At 42.9% G+C, this 27366-nt stretch overlaps 2 protein-coding genes across 2 annotated transcripts; one reads left to right on the top strand and one right to left on the bottom strand.

The window, feature by feature from the left end:
* Positions 1-11752: 11752 nt before the first annotated feature.
* On the bottom strand, positions 11753-18459 carry LOC139386397 (AP-1 complex subunit sigma-2-like; the record flags this gene model as incomplete). Its single annotated transcript, XM_071131966.1, has 4 exons — positions 11753-12606; positions 12907-13044; positions 17420-17528; positions 18455-18459. Coding segments are annotated over 4 exons (441 nt in total), but the record flags the coding sequence as incomplete, so codon positions are not given.
* A 3353-nt stretch (positions 18460-21812) lies between these two features.
* Positions 21813-26954, top strand: LOC139386396 (dehydrogenase/reductase SDR family member 12-like). Its single transcript, XM_071131964.1, has 10 exons — positions 21813-22027; positions 23565-23698; positions 23868-23950; positions 24110-24205; positions 24399-24480; positions 24576-24637; positions 24763-24867; positions 25279-25369; positions 25619-25756; positions 26692-26954. Exons 1-10 carry the CDS (start codon positions 21957-21959, stop codon positions 26805-26807), a joined length of 978 nt encoding a protein of 325 aa, XP_070988065.1. The 5' UTR covers positions 21813-21956; the 3' UTR covers positions 26808-26954.
* Positions 26955-27366: the final 412 nt, after the last annotated feature.

The raw sequence follows: 27366 nt of genomic DNA, 5'->3' as shown, positions 1-27366 counted from the left end.
CAACTTTTCAAGGAAGTTAGGAACCAATATACACAGGCAGTTAGGAAAGCAAAGGCTAGCTTTTTCAAACAGAAATTTGCATCCTGTAGCACAAACTCCAAAAGGTTCTGGGACATTGTAAAGTCCATGGAGAATAAGAGCAGCTGCCCACTGCACTGAGGCTAGGAAACACTGTCACCACCGATAAATCCACGATAATTGAGAATTTCAATAAGCATCTCTCTACGGCTGGCCATGCTTTTCACCTGGCTACCCCTACCCCGGTCAACAGCCATGCACCCCCCACAGCAACTTGTCCAAGCCTCCCCCATTTCTCTTTCACTCAAATCCAGATAGCTGATGTTCTGAAAGAGTTGCAAAATCTGGACCCCTTTAAATCAGCTGGGCTAGACAATCTGGACCTTCGAAAGCCAAGTTAACAAACAGATCACCGACCATTTAGAATCCCACCGTACCTTCTCCCCTATGCAATCTGGTTTCCGAGCTGGTCACGGGTGCACCTCAGCCATGCTCAAGGTCCTAAACGATATCATAACCGCCATCGATAAAAGACAATACTGTACAGCCGTAATCATCAACCTGGCCAAGGCTTTCGACTCTGTCAATCACCACATTCTTATCGGCAGACTCAACAGCCTTGGTTTCTCAAATGACTGCCTCTCCTGGTTCACCAACTACTTCTCAGACAGAGTTCAGTGACCAAATTGGAGGGCCTGTTGTCTGGACCTCTGGCAGTCTAGTCTCTATGGGGGTGCCACAGGGTTCAATTCTCAGGCACACTCTTTTCTCTGTATACATCAATGATGTCGCTCTTGCTGCTGGTGATTCTCTGATCCACCTCTACGCAGACAACACCATTCTGTAAACTTCTGGCCCTTCTTTGGACACTTTGTTAACTAATCTCCAGATGAGCTTCAATGCCATACAACATACAACTCTCCTTCCGTGGCCTCCAACTGCTCTTAAATGCAAGGAAAACTAAATGCATGCACTTCAACCGATCGTTGCCCGCACCTGCCTGCCTGACTTAGAATATGTGGACATCTACAAATACCTAGGTGTCTGGCTAGACTGTAAACTTTCCTTCCAGACTCACATTAAGCATCTCCAATCCAAAATAAAATCGGCTTCCTATTTTGCAACAAAGCATCCTTCAATCATGCTGCCAAACATACCCTCGTAAAACTGACTATCCTACCGATCCTCGACTTCGGCGATGTCATTTACAAAATAGCCTCCAACACTCTACTCAGCAAATTGGATGCAGTCTATCACAGTGCCATCCATTTTGGCACCAAAGCCCCATATACTACCCACCACTGTGACCTGTATGCTCTTGTTGGCTGGCCCTCGCTTCATATTCGTCGCCAGACCCACTGGCTCCAGGTCATCTATAAGTCTTTGCTTGGTAAAGCCCTGCCTTATCTCAGCTCACTGGTCACCATAGCAGCACCCACCCATAGCACGCACTCCAGCAGGTATATTTCACTGGTCACCCCCAAAGCCAGTTCCTCCTTTGGCCGCTTTTCCTTCCAGTTCTCTGCTGCCATTGACTGGAACGAATTGCAAAATTCACTGAAGCTGGAGACTCATATCGCTCTCATTAACTTTAAGCATCAGCTGTCAGAGCAGTTCACAGATCATTGCACCCGTACAGAGCCCATCTGTAAATAGCCGATCCAACTACCTCATCCCCATATTGGTTTATTTCTCCTTTGCACCTCAGTACCTCTACTTGCACATTCATCTTCTGTACATCTATCCCTCCAGTGTTTACTTGCTAAATTGTAATTACTTCGCCACTACGGCCTATTTATTGCCTCACCCCCCTAATCTTACCTCATTTGCACACACTGTATGTAGATTCTTTCCATTGTGTTATTGACTGTACGTTTGTTTATTCCATGTGTAACTCTTGAGGTGTTGAGGTTTGTGCTGTACTGCTTTGCTTTATCATGGCCAGGTCGCAGTTGTAAATGAGACCTTCTTCTCAACAGGCCTACCTGGTTAAATCATGTAATATATACACACACACACACACATAAATATACATATATACACAGATGAAGTTGTAAGTTTACATACACTTAGGTTGGAGTCACTCCACACAGTCACCACTCCACACATTTCTTGTTAACAAACTATAGTTTTGGCAAGTTGGTTAGGACATCTACTTTGTGCATGACACAAGTAATATTTCCAACAATTGTTTAGAGACAGATTATTTCACTTATAATTCACTGTATCACAATTCCAGTGGGTCAGAAGTTTACATACACTAAGTTGACTGTGCCTTTAAATGGCTTGGAAAAGATGGCATCATCTGAAGGGAAACTTATGTGGATATATTGAAGCAACATCTCAAGACATCAGTCAGGAAGTTAAAGCTAGGTCGCAAATGGGTCTTCCAAATGGTCGTGGAAAAATGGCTTAAGGACAACAAAGTCAAGGTATTGGAGTCGCCATCACAAAGCCCTGATCTCAATCCTATAGAAAATTTGTGGGCAGAACTGAAAAAGCGTGTGCGAGCAAGGAGGCCTACAAAGCTGACTCAGTTACACCAGCTCTGTCCGGAGGAATGGGTCAAAATTCACCCAACTTATTGTGGGAAGTTTGTGGAAGGCTACCCGAAATGTTTGACCCAAGTTAAACAATTTAAAGGCAACGCTACCAAATACTAATTGAGTGTATGGAAACTTCTGACCCACTGGGAATGTGATGAAAGAAATAAAAGCTGAAATAAAACATTCACTACTATTATTCTGACATTTCACATTATTAAAATAAAGTGGTGATCCTAACTGACCTAAGACAGGGAATTTTTACTAGGATTAAATGTCAGGAATTGTGAAAAACTTAGTTTAAATATATTTGGCTAAGGTGTATGTAAACCTCCGACTTCAACTGTAGGTTAATGAGCCATATCTGTTTATTGTCCAATAACATATTCAAAATAATCCATCTACCTTGATAATCTGTTTGGACAATTTGCACATTTGGATCAAAATTACTGTTAATATCATCACCCCTTTTGAATTTCTTTGCCCATAGGAGAAATATATTTCGCCCCCCTCAGTCCTTTTTCCACAAAACTTCATCTAAAATTGTTGAATGAGTTTCCTGTAAACAATAGATATTATTTTCCTTCTTTTAGCGAGGTACATACTGATCGTCTTTTCTTATTATCTGCCTAGCCGTGACAATTATAACTGGCTATACTTATTTCACCACTTACCATAATGAGACACAACTTTCAATTCTATGTATCAAAATATATGTTTGAAACGTACCATTAAAAAGTAACATGATGATTGAGTGTCTATATAGCTGTACCATGATATTTGCATTGCTACTAAGTAAACCTCCAATTGGTCCCCACTATTCCACCCGCTAAAAGCCCTCCTCATCCCGAGTTGGGTTGTCATGCCAATGCCCTGCAGACCACCCCCGACCCCCCGGATCCCATAGCCCCGGAGAGACACAGTGCCACACACAGAACAGAAGCAGATCAACCACCAAATGCATTTCCATCGCCCTCACCTCGATTTGTATTATATATAGCAGTTTATATATATATATATTTATATCTATATACACATACATACATTAAAAATCCTGATTATCTTATTTTCCATAATGAGCTATTAATATTTGTAGTAATGTAGACAATTTATGCAAAGGATTTTTACCTCACCAGTCTCGCCATTACCAAAATGACATTATGGCAAGCAATTATTATATTAGCAAACAGTTAGTGAATCATCCTATATCGTCCCTAACATCTTTAACTCCCTTGGAACAGTTGTGGGATAAACACACACACACTCAACCCCTTTTCCCCACAACAACCATAGACTCAGATTCTCAACAGTTGCACCATCCTAGAGCCCAACTCAAGAAAGGTCTTGATTTACAAATGCATATACAGTTGCAGCTGTATGAGAAGGCCTGCAAAACTGGGCAGAAATGGGGAGATTTGATCAACCATTGCCACAACCTATATGATGGAGGTCAGATATACCCCCTTCACCTGAAACACACACAACATGGTACCCCGTAGTGACAATATTCCCAAGCATGTCCGTGCAGTCAGACCTTTGATTTTGTGCCACCAGGGCCACAATAATATACCCCCTCTCTGAATGTCCAAGTGTGACCCCATCCCCATGGGTTATTGCACCTAGAGTTGCCAGCACTGCCACTGCCTGGGTGGGGGCACCCCACCAGAATCCCCACCGGCTAGGTACAAGGTCATCAAGGTTCTCATTAGCAGCTTTGAGAATTTCCTTGTATATTATGCTCTCCCATCAGGGGGCTTTGCAGGACCAACCCTGCCAAGCAGGCTCAGAATCTTGAGTGGGCGGTGCTGCTCTAGGTCTCCGACCGCATTTTGGCTGCATACAGACCGCTTACAGCAGGCCCACAAAACAGAAAGGGACTTCTCCTTAGTATCTGGGTCATTCATGATGTCAAGCAATGTCTAGGGTATAGTGTTGTGTATCGTTCCATCAATATAGGACCATAAATAGAATGGTCTTAGATGTATAATTTATTTTTAAAATGTAGTTCCCAATGATAGGACAATAAACAAATATGTATAATTTATTTTAAAACACTCTTTCACCACGATAGGACAATAAATAAAATGTATAATTATTTTATAATGTATATCCCTCATCTGAACAACATCAAAAGCTCTCTCACAACCCCTGCTCACATAAATACCTTGGTTCTAGGATTTTCAACCATTTCCTTTCTCACTCAACACCACACTTTCCCAATCACCAAAAAACACACACCACACCATCCATCCACACATACTGCGCCTTCTGTTTACTGTGTTTTTCTCCACCATGTTGAATTTGTGCTTTTGTGTTCCAATTAGTTATATATATTTTCTGTTGTATTATTACAATCCATAACTGGGCTAGAATTGCGTTTCCTTATTTGCCTCCTCTATGAGAACTTTGTAATTTTTAAAATAGCCATGGAGTAGACCGTGTCTCTGAACAACTGGTTATCAATATACAGTTCATCGACAAGAGCTACCTGTTTCCCTTTCAACCTATTTTCCTTGAAAATTAGATACAGAACTTTATGCCGTTCTGCAATTTCCTTTGGGAACTGGTCATTCATGCCAGCAAGTCTTTTACCCATTATTTTATCTTTAAAGAAAGAAGTTTGGCAACGGTTGGGCGTTTATACCTCTGCCCTCTCTGTCCGAAGTGGACACGTTCACGTTGGATCGTATCGATAGCTTCGCGTGGAATCTGAAGCGCTGTTAGGACAAACTCTCAAACTGTAGATTCAGGAACTTCTCCTTCTTACCCTTGGATACCTGTAAGTACTAGATTCTCTAGTATCTAGTCTGTATTTCAAGTAAGGCTTCACTCAGAACGATGACTAATTTCTTAGCCTGAGGCGAACAGGGTAGTCCTTGTCAATTCCACTAATAAAACCAAGAGATAATCAATTTTCAACAGGTGGAAAAAACATACTTGTTAGTGTTCAAATACTGGAGAGTTGAGACCAAATCACGGACGCTGGACAGAGTGGATTTCAGTTGTAACGAAAGACAGTTTTAATGAGTCAGAGATATCTTGTCCCGCAGTTTTACGTGCACGGACCTAGTTCACATAACTCGGCAAGGAGCCAGGTGAAAAAGAGGCCTATACAATGGTTACATACATTTTTATACATAGAATACAGTAGGTGGAGTCTTGTCGTTTCGGTCTTCTTGACTGGTCGGAGGGTTGGAGGCGGGCCTTGCTCTAGCCAGAGCGGGCCCCATTGGTGCACAGCAAAAGTTCTTTGCTCTTGGGACCGGCCAGTTAGAGGGAGATGAGATGTGTGTTTATATAAGGAAGAGGGGGTCAGTCTTATGGCTGGGTGTATGTGTTCTTACGACGGAATGTCTTTGTTTATATGAGCTATGTGTATGAATATTTATATAACAAATCCCCCTCTTCACATCTATTAGACGTGAAAACTATAGCAGAAAGGTGGCGGTTGCAATCGTGGGTATACATAAGGTGGTGCTCCTAACCTTGTCTGGTTTGCATGGTGGGTCTGTAGGTGTAGTGCTACGTTTGGGACGGGAGTGATTGGAGGGAGTGATATCAGGAAAGGAGTTAGGGACATGTGTAGGGGTTGGTGTATGTGATGTGGCAGGGTGAAATAGTTGTTCAATTAACCATGTGAAAGTCCTAGGGTTACTCCAAATATCAGTATGAATATCACAAATAAGGGACCAGATATCCCCAGCCTCACCCAGAGAGGGAGAAATTTCCCTCTAACTGGGCGAGGTTCCCTTCTCAGGGGAGGCGGAGTTTGATGCCGCATCACCTGAGGAAGGAGTGTCTTCATTTGGAATCGAATTTAGGCCGCTCAAATCAGCTCTGACTTCAGTCAGTGTTCTAGAAGGAATTGGGGCTGGGGTGCAATGTGTAAGGCGGTGTCAAGGTGTGCCTGATTTACCTTTGACCTGGACTGAGTGTGAAGTAACCTCCTTCACTTCGTACGGTCCAGTCCACCTGGGTTCCAGCCACTTTCTCTTGTGGACTGTAACCCTCACCCCGTCACCAACCTTTACCTTCAGTAGTGGCGTGTCCCCCGGCAGCTCCCCCTCCTGGACCTTGTGAACCTGGGTAGAGAGTGCTGCAGAGAGAACCGTCAGTTTTTTCACATAATTAGACATTACAATTTGTTGTACATCAAGGGCGGGCATATGACCTCCCTCCCTTGGTGGACCATGCATGACTCTACCAGTCATTATCCCATGAGGCACATACTTTAGCTATCTTAGCTTTTGCTTTTGGTTTGACGTTCCACCAGATTTTGGGATTGGGGCCTGTACACAGATCCAAATCTGTGGGTTATGCCAAATCTTTCTTCCACCTGTCTCAGGTGTTTGTTAAATGTGAGCCATTTGTCAAATTTGATTTGTCTTGGGATGCCATACCTGGGTATTAGTTTGGTTTGTAGCCACTTAAAAGACTGACCTAGCATCCTCCCCTTTTGTTAGTATTGCCTCTACCCATTTGGAGAACCTATCTACTATGACTAGGAGATAGAGTTTGCCTTTAGATAAATTTTCGGGGCCCATGTCGGTGTAGTCTATCCTAATATCCTGAAAACATGCATTAGGAATTACGTATGAGCCCATTGGTGTTTGATATGGTTTCTTTGGGTTGTGTCTGTCACAACCATTGCATTCGTCACAAAATAAATCATCGTCATAAAATAAGTCAGTCATATTTTTTATGTGAGGGTGCCACCAGATGTGCGAGGCCTTTTTGGAGGGTCTTTAGTTTGCCTTCGTGTGTGGGGCCATGTGTTTCTCATAAAAGTTCTGGGTCCATCAGTGTGGCCTGCTTCATGGGCATGGGCTGAGTCTGTATAGATATTCAGTCTTTCCTTTTCCTCTGATGAGGACCTGCGTCAATCCGATGATTTCAGCTAATTTGGCCGATGCTGGTTGAGGGTTGATGGCTGATTGAAGGGTGACATGTGAACCGTCTGGGAGTTGCTGTTTCCTTCTTCTGCCGTGGGTGGTTGGCATTTCTATGACCAGGGGATGGTGCTCCCAGTCATTCCCTGGAACTGCGGTTGGTTGTATGCGGGTTGCTGATGCATGGGTGTGGGTCCTGGTTGCTGATGTTCGTACTGTTGAGGTCTATTTCCACCCCTTTCCTTCCCATATGGACCTCTCGTAGAGTTCCACTGGCGTTGTTGTGGTGTGAGTGGGTATGGACACTCTCGTGAGTAGTGCCCTGGAGTTCTACAGTTGAAACAAACCCCTCTTTTTGGATGGCCTGGTATCCATTGCGGCTGGTATGCAAATTGTGGTTGCGGGGGATACCAAGGCCCCGGGTTGGCTGGTTGAGGACCGGCCTGCTGTTGAATCATCTGGGAGATAGTCTGGGCCACTATTTGAGAGATGTCTGTTTTGGTGCCCGTCTCCTTCGTTTCTTCCGCCACCATCTGTTTCTTAGGTTTTTCTCCTTGTTGTGCTTCCTTCAATTGGAGTTTCAGGAGTTGTACCTGGAGGGACTGCACCTGGCTCTCAGCACCCCCTCTTTCCTTGTTGTGCTGGGTCACATGGTGGTGCACATGAGTGTTGAATTGGGTCAGAGGAAGTGCAAACAACCCTACCGTTCCTCTGAGTTTGGTTTTAACCTCTCCGGGACACCCGTTGACCACCATTTCCTTCCACATGCTGAGTGTGGTATCAGTGTGATCGAATGGTTCTTCGTGGACCGATCTCCATGTGGTCTTAGCCCTGTCCAGGTATGCTGCAGGTTGCTCACCTGGGTTGATTGTAAAGGAGGATAAGGTGGCATGGTTTCTTTCTGTAGGGTATGCTCTCCGTAGAACTTCCCATAATCTGGTACGGAAGTGGTCTATGGGCAGTGTTGGGGCCCGCCATCCAAGGTCAGCTGCTGTCATGAGGGCCTCCATGGTTCCGTGGTCGGTGGCTCTTGCTAGAAGTGCTTTCATGTCTCCTAGGCAGAGTTGCAGGCCTGACGTAAGTGTCTGCTGTTGAAGTAGCCACGCTGAAGCTCCTCCATGTAGGCTAGGCATCTGTCCCATCAGTGTTGTTAAATCAGTCATTTTCCAGGGCTGGTACGCCACAGTGTGTGCATCACCTGGTGTCGGTCGCAGGGGGTACTGTCCTGCCATCTCCTGCTCTCGCTCTCTTCTATCAGCAATTCTGGAGGACCGACGGAGTGTTTCGGACCCCATTGATTCGGTAACTTTGGTTACTGTTCCTCTCATTATGCCTTCCACACGGTAGGCTCCCTCTCTGTTGTTATCTTGGTTAGCTATTAGCTCCCTGAGTTCCTTAGCTCGAGCTATTGATGATTTCAGCAGCTCCTGCATCTTAGTCACGTTTGGAGCTCCCATCGGAGCTGGGGTGAGCACCATGTCAATTTCTTCTTTGTTTTCGATATCCATGTTCTGATGACAGTCCTCCCTATCCGTCTGATAGAAGTGGTTTGAATCTAATCTTGTTTGTAAGTGTCCTCTGGTTTCAGAGGTGAGAGAGTTCACAGAGGAGCATTGCGGCCTCCGTTCCTGGGGGAGGTCTCCTGCTCCTGGAATCCCAGTTTCGAACTGTTCACATACCATATGGCCAGCCGTTATCCCCAGGGTAATTTCCCCTTTTAACTCCCCTTGGTCTATTCTCAGAACTGGAGCCTGTATTGTGGGAGGTGCCCTGGGCAGGAATGGGTTGTGTGACGGGCTCCGGTGATTTTGTCCCTTTGAGTATGGCTGGGGCTGAACTGCCTCCATTGTCAATTGTGGATATAGTGAGGGAGAAACGGCCACAGGGGGAGCCGTGGGCAAGTTCTCAGGCGGAGCTTTAACATCCCCCGACGCCACAATAGCCACGCCCATCATGTCAGGTGTGTTTTTGGGCAGCACCCTCCTACTCTCCTGTATGGCCCATGTACCTATCTTGAGCTCCCCCTCTGCTCTCTCTCTCTCTCTTGTACCTACTTTTTTGAACCTGTGTATGTTGTTTCTCTCCGCCTCACTCGCTTTTGCATGCTCTACTGCGTCCTCTAATTCTGTCTGCATATCTTGGAGTTTCCCCCCTGTAGGTGGTCCTCCGCTAAAATAACCTGCTTGTGTCCATCTTATCCGTAATCCTTTCCACACTTTCTCCACTTTCCCATACTGTTTTTTACCTCCCGCTCTATCAATCATACTCTGATCTAAATAATCATTGAATTTTAGTTTGGGCGTGGTAGCTGCAGACATTTTATCTAGTTCGTCTGATAATGTGTATAATGCGTTATTTAGGTATATTCAATTCTTACTATGTGGTGTTTATTTCTATCGTTGTATGCTTAGCCTGTCCCTGGTCGAGACTAAGGGGGTTATCAGTATTTCACCGGTATTTTATTTGAATTTGTTCAGCGATTCGTTTAGGTATTTTCTATAAATGATTCTGCGATTTCCTTTTGGAACAATATATCAGTGAATATATGCGGTTCTATAACAATTTTCAGAGTAATTCTAGCTCTTTAGGAAATATAGATAGAATTTCTAGACAACTAAGAGTTGTTCAGTGAATTATTTAAATACTTTCTGTAAACAATTCAGTAAATTCCTTTATGAACTTATATCAGTAAATTCGAGCGATTCTATAGCAATTGTCAGAATAATTCTATATATTTAGGAAATATGGATAGAATAGAAAAACCCCAAAATCAGTGTGTAGCTTTTAGCGTCTGTAAAACAAAGTCTGTACTAAGCTCGGCAGCTTATTTAAATACTTTCTAGAAACAATTCAGTAAGTTCCTTTATGAACTTATATCAGTAAATTCCAGCGATTCTATAGCAATTGTCAGAATAATTTTAAACTTTAGGCAATATCAACAGGAATGAAAAAAAACGAAAATCAGTATTCCAGCCCGGCTGCTGTCAAAGTTGCACGGCCATTCGATACTAAGGTGGCTTTGTCTTTCAGCACGTGTGCCTAATAGCCCAGTTACGTATCCCAACCTACTCCGCGACAAACGGTTCTTTCAATTTAATTTCCCCCATCTCCAAATCATGGAATGTCAACTCTGGTTCATATTATGTTTATTGTTTGATGTGCAATAGCCACATCATTCCCGATCTCTGTCTTGTGGAACGCCAAACTTACATATCCTGTATCTACTCGACTACACCTCTAACATAACCAATTAAACAGTTTACAACTCATTCAATAGGATCTTTTACATGCAGATTCAGTCGATCTATTAATTAACTAAATCTCTAAACACAACCAATTAAACAGTTTAGAACTTATTCAATAGGAACTTTTACGTGCATACTACACTTCTAAACAAAACCAATTAAACAGTAAGCACTTATTTAATAGGAACTTTTACATGCATACTACACTTCTAATAATAGGCCAATTGATAAAAAATAAAAATACAAAATAAAAAATAAAAACGAGCAAAACAAGATCTCCCCGATCAATGTCTTAGGTTCTTATGTAAAAAATTTGGGCACCGATTCATACTCACGCCCAGTACTTTCTGATCAAAATTTGGTTTAGGCTATAATACAATATGCAGATTTCGATATAACGGGCTCTGCTCACCTTTATATAGAGCGCTCCGATCAGATTTCCTGAGGCAAGATGAATGGCTGGGGAAGTCACTCTTCCTTCTGATTTTTTAGCCGTGATCAGTCTCGTCCTCTCACACTAACTTATAATAGATCGAATTCAAGAACAACCATCCTCTGCTACCAATTCTGTTAGTGTTCAAATACTGGAGAGTTGAGACCAAATCACGGACGCTGGACAGAGTGGATTTCAGTTGTAACGAAAGACAGTTTTAATGAGTCAGAGATATCTTGTCCCGCAGTTTTACGTGCACGGACCTAGTTCACATAACTCGGCAAGGAGCCAGGTGAAAAAGAGGCCTATACAATGGTTACATACATTTTTATACATAGAATACAGTAGGTGGAGTCTTGTCGTTTCGGTCTTCTTGACTGGTCGGAGGGTTGGAGGCGGGCCTTGCTCTAGCCAGAGCGGGCCCCATTGGTGCACAGCAAAAGTTCTTTGCTCTTGGGACCGGCCAGTTAGAGGGAGATGAGATGTGTGTTTATATAAGGAAGAGGGGGTCAGTCTTATGGCTGGGTGTATGTGTTCTTACGACGGAATGTCTTTGTTTATATGAGCTATGTGTATGAATATTTATATAACATACTCTAACATTTAAAATGACAGACTATTCTGGAAACAAAACTATTTATTCAGACAGTACAGCTTTAACGGCACTGAGTAGGCATCACTTTCCAAAATGTTAACCTTTAGCTTCAATCTTAGAACCCTCTGGCTCTAGCTTGCCAACTGAGAAATATTACAATAAGGCACTATCACGTTTGTGCAGTCAGTGGCTATGTTAGTCAACATAGAATTAAAATAATAAATGTGACTTTCGAAGTGGTAAGAAGTTGTGGTTACAATCCTTGGATCAACTCACAACTGAATTAAAACATTTGAAAATGCAGCAGCAATATGCTAAAATAACATATTTGCTTAAAAATCAGATAAAGCAAAGCAGGCTACAATTACTGTAAAACATGTGATCCTATCAAATTTGTAATAATAAAATAGTTTTAACTAATAACACATTTAAAAATAAATCTCAAAGTTAAACTCTGTGTTTTAAAATGAACTCCTAAATTATAAAACTCCTAATGCATCTTTCAGAAAGTGCTTATAGGGGCCTTCCGAGTGGTGCAGCGGTCTAAGGTACTGCATCGCAGTGCTTGAGGCGTCACTAAAGACCCGGGTTCAATCCCGAGCTGTGTCGCAGCCGGCCACAACCGGGAGACCCATAAGGCGGCGCAAAATTGGCCCAGCGTCATCCGGGTTTGGCCAGCCGGGATGTCCTTGTCCTATTGCACTCTAGTGTGGCGGGCCGGGAGCACACACGCTGACACAGTCGCCAGTTGTACACTGTTTCCTCCGACACATTGGTGCGGCTGGGTCAAGAAGCAGTGCAGCTTGGAGGGGTCGTGTTTCAGAGGACACATGGCTCTTGACCGAGTCCGTACAGGAGTTGCAGCAATGGGACAAGACTGGAACTACCAATTCGGGAGAAAAAGAGTAAAAAGTTTTTAAAATAAGACTAATAATATTAGAAAGTGCATATATAAAACAGACCATGTATTCTGTCTATCTTAAGAATAAATCTTCTTTGAAATGTTGTGGCACTTATTGAGAAAAGGATTCTTCGGTCTTAAGATTTGACTCATGTCCCTGTTATTGGTTCAGTAGGTCGGTTTACTCATATACTCCTCCATTGTCTGTTGAGAGAACAGAAGAAACATATTGAAATATTTGGGCAAGTGTGTCAAACTTAAGTGACTGTGTGTGTGGGTCACCTCTTGTAGTGTCTCTGCCTCCTCCGTAGCGATGCCCACAGCTGTCTTGGAGGTCTCCAGGATCTCTCCTCCCACCAGGAACTCATCCAGGATGAAGTAGGCCTTCTCAAAGTTAAAGATGATGTCCAACTCACACACCTGCACCACACACACACACACACAGGATGAAGTAGGCCTTCTCAAAGTTAAAGATGATGTCCGGCTGACACACCTGCAGCACACACACACACAGTTGAAGGATATCGATGAGTCACTCACTCCCAAGATCGGCCAAAGAATGAGGCAGGGTTGTAGGGGACTGCAGAAAGAGATGGTGTGCTACAGGACGTGCATATGACTATGTGTAACAGTACTCTTCTTGCGTTGTGTACAATCAATCATCGACACGAACTCCAACTTGTAGCACCAGTCATGGAGCTTTATTCTGAAAGGAACAGCACAAAATTGCACGTCATGCAATGCACAGCTCACCATCCAACTCTGCACTCATGCACTGTACAAAATATACAGACCCCCCCCACCAGACACAGTAAGTTGCTAGCTAGTATTAGCGGGAATTCTATACAACAAAATGCACAAGAAATGTTCACCAAAAAACGCTGCATCTTGTGTGTGATGTTCGAATAACATTTACAAACAAATTGATATAAATTGTACATGTAAATCATCACTTGGGAGTATAAAAATCACTTCTGAGGTACAGTGCTTTGCAAACAACTTACCGCTGGTTTGGTGCTTGTTCACTGGGACGATTCTAACTGAATCCTCCCTTGTAAGCACGCTACGCAAACCAGCCAATAAGATGCCATGTTGAGTAGGTGAAGGCAAGACAAAACTAAAACCCATTGGCTTAACAATATAGTGGCAAGGGGAATCACCAATATAACCCTGTTACAAGTGCTATTGTTTTACCCCATACATTTTCCCAGACACACAAAAGTACTCGTTACTTTTTGAATGCTTTGAGGACAGGAAAACGGTCAAATTCACACACTTATCAAGAGAACATCCCAGGTCATCCCTGCTGCCTCTGATCTGGCGGACTCACTAAACACAAATGCTTAGTATGTAAATGATGTCTGCGAGTTAGAGTGTGTCCCTGCCAATCCGTATGAAATATTGTTGTTTCATTTTATTAATATATTTATAAAAACCTGTTTTTGCTTTGTCATTATGGGGTATTGTGTGCAGATTTAGGAGGAATAAGGCTGTAACGTAACAAGATATGCACTGTACCATACCCTTTCGTGCCTTATTGTTTAATCATATCATTATTTATTTGCAATAATTGTTTTGATGAAATTCTAATTTTGCTTCTAGTCGTTCCAATTCCTTCCTAATTCGTTCGATAACATTATGGAAAAGGGGTTTATTGTATAAATGTGGCAACACCTCTCTTGATTTGGAAAAAAACAATGGGTTAGTTTTCAGGCCTTCTGGGCGGGTTTTGAGTGGTCATTGTTCTAACAATCTTTGCTAGAACTGGCATCCCTGCCACAGAGCACACGAACAGAGGAAGCAGTTGTCTGTGTGTGTTGTGCTTTTTCTTCGAGTTGTAAAAGCAAGCAGAGCAAAAACTGGCTACTCTTTATTTGACTAATGTAGCTGGCAAAGTAACTGTTTGACTTAACTTCTTCGATATTAATTTTTGGATGAAAAATGTTCCCGTTTTAAACAAGATATTTTGTCACGAAAAGATGTGACTATGCATATAATTGACAGCGTTGGAAAGAAAACACTGACGTTTCCAAAACTGCAAAGATATTGTCTGTGAGTGCCACAGAACTGATGTTACAGGCGAAACCCAGATAAAATTGAATCAGGAAGTGCCGCATTTTTTGAAACCGCCTCATTCCAATGACTCCTTATATGGCTGTGGAGGAGCTAGGAGTCAGCTTACATTTTCCACGTTTTCCCCAAGGTGTCTGCAGCATTGTGACGTATTTGTAGGCATATCATTGGAAGATTGTAGTCTCTTATGGTCATCTACCAGGTGGTCGCTTGGTGTCCTCCGTCGCAATTATTGCGTAATCTCCAGCTGCAGTATTTTTCCGTTTGCCTTTGATGAGAAACCGACTGCCAGGAATAATTTTTCATCGAATAGAATTGTGAAAAACACCTTGAGGATTGATTCTAAACAACGTTTGCCATGTTTCTGTCGATATTATGGAGCTAATTTGGAAAAAAAGTTTGCCGTTGTGTTGACTGCATTTTTGTTTTTTTTCTTAGCCAAACGTGATGAACAAAACGGAGCTCTCTCTCTTACACAAATAATATTTTTGGAAAAAATTAACATTCGCTATCTAACTGAGAGTCTCATCATTGAAAACATCCGAAGTTCTTCAAAGGTAAATTATTTTATTTGAATGCTTTTCTTGTTTTTGTGAAAATGTTGCCTGCTGAAAGCTAGGCTTAATGCTATGCTAGGCTATCAATACTCTTACACAAATGCTTGTGTAGCTTTGGTTAAAGCATATTTTGAAAATCTGAGATGACAGTGTTGTTAACAAAAGGCTAAGCTTGTGTTTCAATATATTTATTTCATTTCATTTGCGATTTTCATGAATAGGAAACGTTGCGTTATGGTAATGAGTTTGAGGCTATGATTACGCTCCCGGATACGGGATTGCTCGACGCTAGAGGTTAACAGAAAAAAAATGTACTTATTCTCAGTGATGAGCTAGTAGTGTAACTGACATGTAACGTTAGCTAATGTCTCATCCCCCCTCGACTGAATTTCTGTCTGAAGTGAATGAACTAGAGCTAGCTCCCACAGCCAGTTCAGCTCTAGCCTCTGGTAGCAGTATCTAACAGCTGCTGTGAGTATGAAAATGTTTGGTAGCCTTTGTTTGTTTTCTCCAGTTGATGTACCATTAGAGCTAGTCAAATGTTGGCTAACGTTAGATATTATTTTTACCCCAATCACAGTCAATATAGCAATGTAACATTATTGATCTGTCAGTTTCCCTAGTTAGTTTCCTACTTGTTATACCGACACGGTATAAACAGCTCTACAGGCTTCACTGTCACAGTGCACACTCAGTACACAACACTATGCTCTTCTTAGCATAATCAGATGGTGACAGGTGTCCCAGCAAATTCATACAGCCAGGGTTGACCAATCTTCAGAGCTCAGGTGAATTTTGCAGTATATTATAACAATCAGTGAATGGATACAAAGTTCCATCTTGAGTTGATGGGTAGGCTACAGTCTGGGATCTGGGAATAATGGTCACTTCAGTTATTGAACCATTGATTCTATTATTGGATAATATAATGTATAACTGTACACCAAGGTAATTCTTTGTCATGCCTCATCGGATAAGGATCAGATGGTGACAGGGGTCTCAGCAGGGTCAGGTAGCCAGGGAAGACCAGTCTGTGATGTTGAGGAGCTTTCGCAGATGCAACATTTTATTCTTTGTGCAGTAAACACCAGACAAGCCAGAAGCTTCAAAGATTTAAACTATTTTAAGGCAGTCTGATTAACCTCTAAAGTTGATTTCCAAACTATATCAAGAGTTAAGAGGCTTTTCCTGACGACAAAACATAAAACAAAAATGTGAGGATGACCTGGGAGACTGATGATGATGATGATGATGATGATGATGATGATGAATGGATACAGATGTGTTTGAATGCTTCGTCATGTTCATATAATCTCAGACATAAATTACTGCAGTTTAAGACCATCCAAAGAACATTCTATAAAATGCGAATCTCCCCTGTTATTGTAATGGTGAGAGGTTAGCATGTCTTGGAGGTATGATATTTATGAGACTAACTTTCTCACTCATCATTATTCACGATTAATTAAGGATTATTCATAAACATGGTAGAATCCACACTCATTGTCCCCCCCCCACTCCTAAAACCAAAGTTGCACCCCTGCATGTAAGGACCTTTTGGGGACCAATAATTGATTCCCATTTAAAATCCTATTTTCCCTAACACCAAACAGCAAGTTAGGACTGGCAAAATGTCCCCACTTCTCAGAATGTTAGTTGGTTTGCTATTCTTGTGAGGACATCTGATACTCACAAGTTTAGTAAAACATGTACACACACACACACACACACACACACACACACAATGAAGTAGGCTTTGTCAAAGTTAAAGATGATATCCAACCCACACCTGCAGCAGAGCAGACAGGGCAACACAGAGCAGACAGGGCAACACAGAGCAGACAGGGCAACACAGAGCAGACAGGGCAACACAGAGCAGACAGGGAAACACAGAGCAGACAGGGAAACACAGAGCAGACAGGGAAACACAGAGCAGACAGGGAAACACAGAGCAGACAGGGCAACAGAACAGCACATCAATGAGAGGCAATAGGCACCATTAAGACTATACAATGTTGAAAATGCTGTAAAAACATAGACTTTAACATTTAGTTTCTATTCATCAATTTAACCTATACTTTCCCCTTGTTTTATTGAACCTTTCCCCCAGCGAGACCTTAACCTGACAATAAATATCCCTTACATTGCCTGTACATTATGCTTACGTTGCCAAAGTATTTGTCCAGCAGCTCGACATATCGTTGCAACACCTCCAGGGTCAACAGTTCATTGTCCTGGTCCTCCAGACCACAGCAGAAGTAGAGACTGGCATACCTGCAAGGGAGCAGAGGGTCAGGGGTCAAGGAACAGGGTTACAGTTGTTATGTTTATATGCAAGGGAGTCACTTTACCATAGAGGTTAAAAACAATCTGCTTGTCTGTTATGTATTTAACATGTACAAAACATTAGGAACACCTGCTCTTTCCATGACATAGACTGACCAGTTGAAAGCTATTGTCGTGTCTTTGGCTATGCCGAATTAAGTAATATGACATGCTATTCTATAAAATAATTTCTCCGTAATTAATATTACCTGATTGAGCTAATCATGTAAATGTAATTAACTAGAGAGTCGGGCACCACAAAATAATATTTATAGAGCTGTTATCTTCAGAATAAACTCTTAAAGACCTAGTAATATTTTACATCAATAGCAGTCAACATTAATCTTCATCTTAATTCAGTCTCATCTGAAAGTTGTAAATGCTTGGTTATCTGCACGAACCCTGGCTAACAAGTTGAACCAACAATACAAAATTGGGTTTAATTATTTATTTACTAAATACCTAACTAATCACACAGAATTACACATACACATAATTAAATCATAACTTGACTACAAATGACATCATAAAGGAGAACGTCCCTAGCGGGCGGAACAGATATGACAGCTTGTGTCACGCCCTGGTCTTAGTATTTTGTGTTCTTTATTTATTTACTAAATACCTAACTAATCACACAGAATCACACATACACATAATTAAATCATAACTTGACTACAAATTACATCATAAAGGAGAACGTCCCTAGCGGGCGGAACAGATATGACAGCTTGTTACACAAAAGAAAAGGGCTGGGTTTGAGTGAAAGAGCGAGAAGACTGAGGAACAAAGGCCGAAGCTGTGCTATTGTAAATATAGTATCTTATGCATTCTAAATTACCACCCATTTGGAAAAGGAAAATGCAATAAATATTTACTCTGAGCTGCGCTTCGGTAGGTTGGTGGTAGATGGAAGTCCGTGTTGCCCAACCGAGTCCTTTGAAGAATGTCTCTGGTTGTCAATTGGATACGTTGTAGTAATGTCTTTGTGTGGTAGACGGGATACTGTCTGTTCCTTCCTAACCGGCGTTTGCAGCTGCTGTTGCCATCTCAACGGCTAGGAGGTATCACTTCTGTAGTGAATAAGAGTTCAAAGTTCATACCATTCGCAACCAAAGCTCACGCTGATGTTGGCTTCATTCTGTAGTTATTATCTGAACCATTCTGACATCGGACCGTCGTCCTACATCCTCAGAACAGGAGGTTACATTGTCGTCAAGGGCTTATATAGGAAGGGAGAGGAGGGCGTGTTTGAAAAGTTTTATAGCCCATGTCCCTTCACAGGGGCAGGTCACTGATTGAGTAGAGCCCCATCTTATAAAAACCCAAATCTTACATTTTAGAAGCTAAAATCATATTTCATCCCATCACAAATAATTTCATATTCAAACATTTAAATTGAACAACAATTCCATGTGAATCCGATAACTCTGCTGTGTAGACTTTATGTCATCTTATCATTGATGAGAATGTCTCAGATGACAACCGAACTGACATCATATTCATTAAGTACCACCGCATATTTTCCATTGGTCGGATTACCAGAATATAGTTAATTTCCCCCCACCTCCTGATGTTCCCAGAATCTCTATGTTAACCAAGGGTTTTGCAAATGTAACGTCAGTAGGGTAGAGAGAGGAAAAAAGGGGGGGGGGGGAAGAGGTATTTATGACGGTCATACACCTCCCCCAGGCCAACGTCATGACACTACGATCCCTTTTTGATGTCACTTGTTAAAGAAGGATTTTTAGGCCTTGAGACAATACCGACATGGATTGTGTATATGTGCCATTCAGAGGGTGAACAAGACAAAAGATTTAAGTGCCTTTGAACGGGGTATGGTAGTAGGTGCCAGGCGCACCGGTTTGAGTGTGTCAGCAAAGGTTTTTCCCAGTCAACAGTTTCCCGTGTGTATCAAGAATGGTTCACCACCCAAAAGACATCTACCCAACTTGACACAAGTACTGTGGGAAGCATCCCTGTGGAATGTATTCGCCACCTTGTAGAGTCCATGCTCTGATGAATTGAGACTGTTTTGAGGGCAAAGGTGGGTGCAACTCAATATTAGGAATGTGTTCCTAATGTGTTGTACAATCAGTGTATATTTCACTTGAGCGTGTGCCGCGTGTGTGTGTCTAAGGAGGACTGGTGAGGAGGAAGGGGTTTAGGAGGTTAAACATGAACCACTAATAAAGGGGCCAAGGATGGTTCCAGTCTACCCAATTCCCTCCTCCTTTCCCTCCCTCTACAGTACAGTACACAGGCACCATAGTCTGTTCCAGCCCAGAGACAATAGTGAGAGGGGCTAAACACAGACAGCAATAGGGGTCAACAGAGAAACAGACAAAAGAAGGAAAGACAGAAGTCAAAAATAGGAAAACAAATAATCTGTCAAATAAAGAAAATCAGAGACAGCGAGAAAGGATATAAGAGAAAGAGATCGAAGGTAAACCACAGACAGACCCAGAGAGAGGTTCTGCTTCCTCAGTCACCTTTTGTAAACAATCTTGAGGTCCCTCCAGAGGAGGAGCGGGTGCAGTCGCAACTTCCCCTGCCGGCTTAACAGTAGCAGGAAGTGCATCTGAGGGGGGAGGGGGCAGGAAGTTGACCAGCATGGGACCCAAATTGTAAAAATAGAATGACTAGAATGGGTATTATTGTAGGCAACAGATTGAGTGTATTTCTTCAGACATAGTATGCTCATGTAACACATGAATGGACATTTTCATGCAGGCTACTCACACATACTCAGACACTTTGAACACACCCCACAATTACACACTTAGGCCTAGTTGATGTGTTGCAATCCAAACCATAATTCAAAACAACACTTCTAACTGATACGTGGTTGGGGTGGGTATAATTTGTGGAACGTTCCAACAGGAATCTGTTCCAAAAACTTCGTAAAGTACAAGGTTGCCAACAAACAAAGCTTACAAAGTTGCACGATCAATTCACCTAGCTAATTACCTGTCGAATAGGCATCAACTCACCACATAGCCTATTCTTAATGTTTGTCCATAGGCTACCAGAGAGAGGGCAGACATTTTTCGGGATAAACCTGGTGAGTGAAAAAAAGAGTCCTTACCCTATTCACAAATAGGATGCCATGAAAATGTAAAAGTATTAAAATATATGTATCTTATTCTGCCACTATACAACTTTGTATTTGTCGTTTGTTGGCAACCTTGTTATTTACGAAGTTTTTGGAACAGATTCCTGTTGGAACGTCCACAAAGTATACCCACCCACGTTGTTGTGCAAGACAAAAACGATATTTCAATCTCCACAAAATCAGCCTAATAAAATGGACAGTTTTAGCAAAAATATAACTTACACATGACTTTCGAAACGTTCTAGTATGAAAACAACACATTGTGCAACAACCCATCGATAAACAGCTTCTTATGCAAGACAGACGGCACAACTGTTCAAGTGGGAGAGGTGGCTTCAGTGGTGCCAGCCAGCAACGCTTCTTTAAGCTACTGTAGTGTCCGGGCAAACAGGTGGAGACAACCTGCCAAATGAACTGGGTGTGGCATTGACAACACCGTTACTGTAGCCTACTGACCTTTTGGACGGGTGCATGTTCGATAGAGAGAATGTACTTGCCCTGTAAAATGTCAAAACATGGAACCAAAAGCAGACATTTTACTCACCATCGTGAAGCTGCAATGTGAGAGTAAGGACAACAGTTGAGGGAAAATATGTTAACTACATTCTTGCGTAAAACCGGTACATAGGGACTGGCAACGTCAAATTCCCACAATGCTGTGGGTTAAGTTGCGAAACAATACCTTCTCTAGTCTTGACTGTGCCGCGCCCCGTTTTTTGCTTTGCTTGGTCGGAATTGGTTCACACCTTTCACAGGAGGTTCCTGGGCAAGGTGCATTGTAGTACTGTACTACCTGGTTTATGATCAAATATAGATATTATCCTGTTTGTCAAGCCAAGTTATGTGCGTCTATTATTTCATTTCCAGCGACAGACATATTGCGTGTTCTTTTGGATTTTTCTATTGTAGCCTAAAGGCCTATAAAAACCGACAATTAGTCTCAGTTCCCCCAGAATTATTATCAATATTCCCTGATTTAATTTTCTTCTGTTACTGAAATATGCGGTCGTTGAAATTTAATTTGAAATGCTGTGCATGCAACTCCTGAATTTGCCATTTTAACATTAATTCAAGCCTATAAACATCATGGACAGTGTCGAGCTGACACCAGTTGACACCGAGTTTGATTGTGCTTCAGTTGTTGATCCCAACTCGCCGCTGGGTGGCCGAAGGTGTCATCCAATGTAAATTCACACACGTGGGTTTGGTCCAAGTTAAAACCGGAGGAGAGAGTGCAATAACGGACGACGGGGCGAGAGGATTCCATGGGTAATTCAACGATGTCTCTTTACCGCAACTCCGCGTGGTTTCTGAAAGGAATGACTGAATTCACCAGGTAAGATTTTCTCCGCTATGGTGTTTCTGTCATCATCATCAGCATCATCATTAGCAGCAGCAGCATCATCACATTGACGCTTATATATTTACTCTGGAGAAGAGTAGGCAATTGATCACTGGTCTCCTATCTGTTGGGCACATACGCACACATTTGTTATAGTTGATTTTGATATTTCATGGAATCAAATCCCTGGCTACAAATGTCACAAGTTACAAACTAAATCGATAAAATGTATAAAACTGAATGTTCAAAAATAAATATTTTCTATTCCAGAACACTGTGTATATTTTCTCTCTTTCGTTCTCTCTCTCTCTCATTTCCCTTTCTTTCTCTCTTTCTCTCTGTGCATGTGTGTTCATCATTTGGCAAGATAGTATTAAATTAATCACAGTGAACATTCTGTGAACATCACAGTGGTTCAGGTAGATTCTAGATGTTCACTGGTAAAAAGAAACATCAACAAATTAAACAGATGGAGAATACTGGTTAAGCAGTGTTCCAACCCTGTCTTGATTAATCCTGTAATTTTGCTTTGAATGCCTCAATCAGTGACCTGTAACTTGTATGTACAATACATATTTATTCATGCCTGTATTGCTTACCACTGTCATTTGAGTTATTTTACCCTCAATGATTAAGTATTGCATTAGGATAGCAAAACCGATCCAAGATCTGTAAAATAGGGCCTGGGCCATTACTGCTGTGTTGTGTCAAAACCACTAAATGGACAAAACTGTTAAAGAACCCTTGACTTTTTGCCATCATATTACTAATCAATTGGGTCATTAATGCTAACTACAAAGCTTTACAATCTTATTTGGATATCCACCAGCTCAAGTCAATGCCATCATGTGGAACTATTGATAAATGGTTTACAAATAGCATCAGATCACACACTGCCCTTCCTCATTCTGAACAAAGCAATCAAATCCAACTGAAGAGGTGCCTTTGTCATTTATTCCCCACTTCCTTTGTTCAATGTTGTGTTTTCTTGCAGAGACCAGTCTCTTTACCCGCCCTGACCCTTGACTCCGCTAGTGTTTACGCTGCATGACACCACCAAACAGAGCATGCATTTAGCCCAAAACAATCCCTAAGTACGGCGCTGCCTTACTCCCTTCATCCCCCATTGGGAACAATAGCTGCCATTGAACCCCTTGACGTGGCACACAGGCTGCTGTAGCTGTCACCAGCGGTGGCCTCAGAACCGCCTCCTCTCTCCTTACATTACCTAAGAGATGTGACAGTCTTTCCCTTTGTAAGACCTTTGTCTTGCTCACTGAATATCTGAACTGTTTGGAATTTGTTCCATTTTAGATACTGTCTCCTCACTCTGACCATATCTGACCCCAGGACATCTATGTGCACCGGCACTGACCTACTTTCTTTTATTCTGTTTTCGATCAATCATTCAATGAATTATTTCAACTGGAAAGGGGTTTATTGTCACCCTCTACCACCCTGTGGAATGGAGCAGTGGATGGATAGCCTCCACCTGACTGTTTACCTGTCTGTCTATCTTTGTGTGTTGCAGGAGTGCGTTCCTGTCTGCAGCCAAGCACTTTGTGGAAAAGGACCTGGAAGTGTCCATGGCAGGCAGGGTCTTCATGATCACTGGAGCCAACAGTGGCATAGGGAGAGCTACAGCCATGGCCATCGCCAAGAGAGGTATGGTGTGTGTCTGTAGAGGAGAGAGAGAGAGCGAGTGTGTGTGTAAGTGTGAGTTAGTGAGTACATGTGTGTCTTTGGAGGAAGAGCATCATCACATTTCACCGCACTGAATACACCCCTGGTGCAGCCACTCTTGCTCTACTGTTATCCCCCATCCCCTTTCCAGGTGGTACAGTCCACATGGTGTGCAGGAACAAGGATAAAGCAGAGGAGGCCAGGGCTGACATTGTCAAGGAGTCAGGAAATAAAGTGAGTGAGTTTGGGCCTCTCTCTTACCCTCTAAATGTGTGTGTGTGTGTGTGTGGGGGGGGGGGGGGGGGGGGGTGTAATCATCATGTAATGTGCCCCTGCTCCCCTCACCTTGTGCTCTGTACCCCTGCAACTAGTGTAATAATCATGTAATTTCAGGAAATATATGTCCACATTCTGGACCTATCAGAGACACGGAAGGTTTGGGAATTTGCAGAGGCCTTCAAGAGGAAGTACAAAGCCTTGAATTTACTGGTGAGTGCTGAACACGTTTGAATCAAAGTGATAACCATGTAACATATATTTCTACCTCTAGTCATCACCCTGCCTTTTATCATTCTCTCTCTTTCTATAAATGTACACAGAGTTCTTCCCATGTTTTATATAGCTTTACATGTGTACAGTATTCATAATGTAGGATTATTGATTGACTGATTGACGTGGACAGATAAATAATGCAGGCTGCATCATGAGTGAGAGGGATGTGAACGCTGAGGGGCTGGAGAAGAGCTTTGCCAGTAACGTCATGGGTGAGTAAATGACAGAGGTTAATGTGAATACTTCAGGCTCATAGCCACTTCCGTTCAAAACCCCTTGAAAGAAACACATCTCTCTCCATCTCTAGGTGTGTATATCCTGACCAGGGGACTGATTCCCTTACTGGAGAAGAGTGCAGAGCCCAGAGTGGTTAGTTTGAAACCCACTGGAGGTTTTTCTCATAGATGTAATTTGACAACAAACAAAAAAAACATACTTCAGTGTGCTTCCTGTTTATGATTATTTAATGTTTCCTGTCACCCCTCCCTCCTCAGATCACAGTTTCATCTGGAGGGATGCTGGTCCAGAAGCTGAGGACAGGGAACCTGCAAACAGAAATAGGCCGCTATGACGGGACCATGGTCTACGCACAGCACAAGGTGAGGGGAGCAGGGGCACACGGCACCAGGTGAGGGGAGCAGGGGCACACGGCACCAGGTGAGGGGAGCAGGGGCACACGGCACCAGGTGAGGGGAGCAGGGGCACACGGCACCAGGTGAGGGGAGCAGGGGCACACGGCACCAGGTGAGGGGAGCAGGGGCACACGGCACCAGGTGAGGGGAGCAGGGGCACACGGCACCAGGTGAGGGGAGCAGGGGCACACGGCACCAGGTGAGGGGAGCAGGGGTACACAGACATCCATACAAGGTTGGAGACCATTATAGTAAATGCATGATGTGGTGGTCTCTTGTTGGTCTGTGCTTGTCACATCATCTTTATTTTATTTGGTCAGAAATGTTACATTTGAGATTTGTGTTTGAACTGATCCCAGCTACTGGTGTGTGTTTCAGAGGCAACAGGTGGTGATGACAGAGCAGTGGGCCCAAACCCATAGCAACATCCACTTCTCAGTGATGCATCCTGGCTGGGTGGACACACCAGGTACTGTATCAATACACCACAGCTACACAACTACCAGCAGTAAACAGCTTCGGTTCTAAGTATGACAACATTGTAAACACATATCCACATTTGGAGATTGACATTTACTAATGAGATTTACAATTTCAATATAGATATCCGATGCCGTTTTAATACAAATCTAATAGTTTTAAAACGTAATACATTCTGATCAACAATTGTTTATTAAAATAAAATGTGTTACTGATGAGTCTCTCTCTGGAGTTGTAGCGGTGGCCAATGCCATGCCTGACTTCCACCAGTCTATGAAGGACAGCCTGAGGACCCCGGAGCAGGGGGCTGACACCGTGGTGTGGTTGGCCATCTCAGAGGCCGCCGCCACCAAGCCCAGCGGAAGCTTCTTCCAGGGTAGGCAGTAAAAGACACAGAATACACTTACCACACAACTTCTCCATTAAAGGAAGTATCACAAACAAAAGTAAAGCATGGTCTGAAGCATGGGATTGTCCCCATTTGTTTACCAATTACAGAGAGCGATTTAATGTGTTTTGTGGTAAAGTATCAGAGGTAATGACCAGAAGAGAGAGACAAAACTACAGTAAGACAGCAAACTGAGGTCTAGCGTAGTGTCATGGGTTTAAGTGTCAGATCCACGCACTCTCTCTCCTCACAACTCGTTCTCAATCTGTGCTTCTGGAGAAAACAAGAGCTCTTTAAAACAGCCAGGCTTCTCGGGTACAGTGGACCTCAGTCAGAATTAGAGAAGAGACACTGAAGGAGAGGGAAAGAGAGAAGAATAGAGAGAGGGAAAGAGGATATTTGGAGCATATGGGAGGGCTTTAGAGAGAGGGAAAGGAGAGAGAAAGAAGATGAGTGCTGTCTGAATGAAGTGTTTGTCTGTGTGGTTTGACTGGGGGCATGAGAATGGAGGTTGGGGATAGCGGGGGTGGGTTGGGCTGGGTTTCTGGCGTTGGTCCACTGCAGCTGGAGCTCTTGGTACCAGATACTGCCAGAGTACAGTGGAACCCCCCCCCCCCCCCCTCCCTCTGACACACGCCCTCTTCCTCCATTGTGGCGACCTCAGTAACCTTCCCCAGCACAGCGGGATAGCAAAGAATCACTTCAATAGAGTCACTAACACAGACACCCCCTCTCATCTCTGCCCCTGCATTTACACAATACATATCAGCGGACAACAGCTAGGCCTACATTGTATTGTTTGAACTGTATTTTCTAGATAACTTCATTGACACGGCTATAGGATGGATCAATCACAACGTGAATAGTAAATGCTTCTATTTTAACCAACCAGGTTGTAAAACATATTGTGTTGTGTGTGTCAGATCGGAGGATGGTGTCGGCCCACCTGCCCCTGGCCTGGACCCACAGTTCCCAGTTGGAGCAGCAGAAGTTCATGAGTGTGATGGAGGATCTGGCCAAGACCTTCCAGCCCCACTAAGACCACTACCACCCCCCCCCCCCCCACCAGTACTATATATATACACTGGAACCAGTGTACTGTATCACAGTATTCTGTGACCCAGTTCAGCAAAGCTAACAGTCTACACATACCTGTCAGGGGGGAGGAGAGAGGAGGCATCCTACTAGATTTGATTTGCACTACTTTAACAATTTAGATATTTATTGAACCAGAGCACATTTAATATGTAACCTCTACATGCTCAACTCCAGCACTGAGGGCTAAAACAGAACAGTGTTTGATGGTGATGATGCTGATTTAGGGTTCTTTACCTTGTTGCCTTTGAGCTGCTGATAGGGAAAGCACTTTTCAGTTATTTATACATTTAACCCAACAACCACAGTATGTTGCTTTACCACTTCACACAGTGACTCAATGAAAGCTGTCAATCAGATGGGAATCTGATGTGACCAAAGTCACTTCCTTATTCATCCACAAATCACATCACAGCCTGTTGCTATGGGCCCAGCCTAACAACACGTGGTTGGTTGGTTTACTCTGCTCGTGTTCAAACTAATTTACCCAAAGTGCTTCTTTA

The sequence above is a fragment of the Oncorhynchus clarkii genome, chromosome 27 (genome assembly GCF_045791955.1).
Source record: "Oncorhynchus clarkii lewisi isolate Uvic-CL-2024 chromosome 27, UVic_Ocla_1.0, whole genome shotgun sequence".
Taxonomy (NCBI): domain Eukaryota; kingdom Metazoa; phylum Chordata; class Actinopteri; order Salmoniformes; family Salmonidae; genus Oncorhynchus; species Oncorhynchus clarkii.
This window is presented reverse-complemented; position numbering and strand designations above follow the sequence as displayed.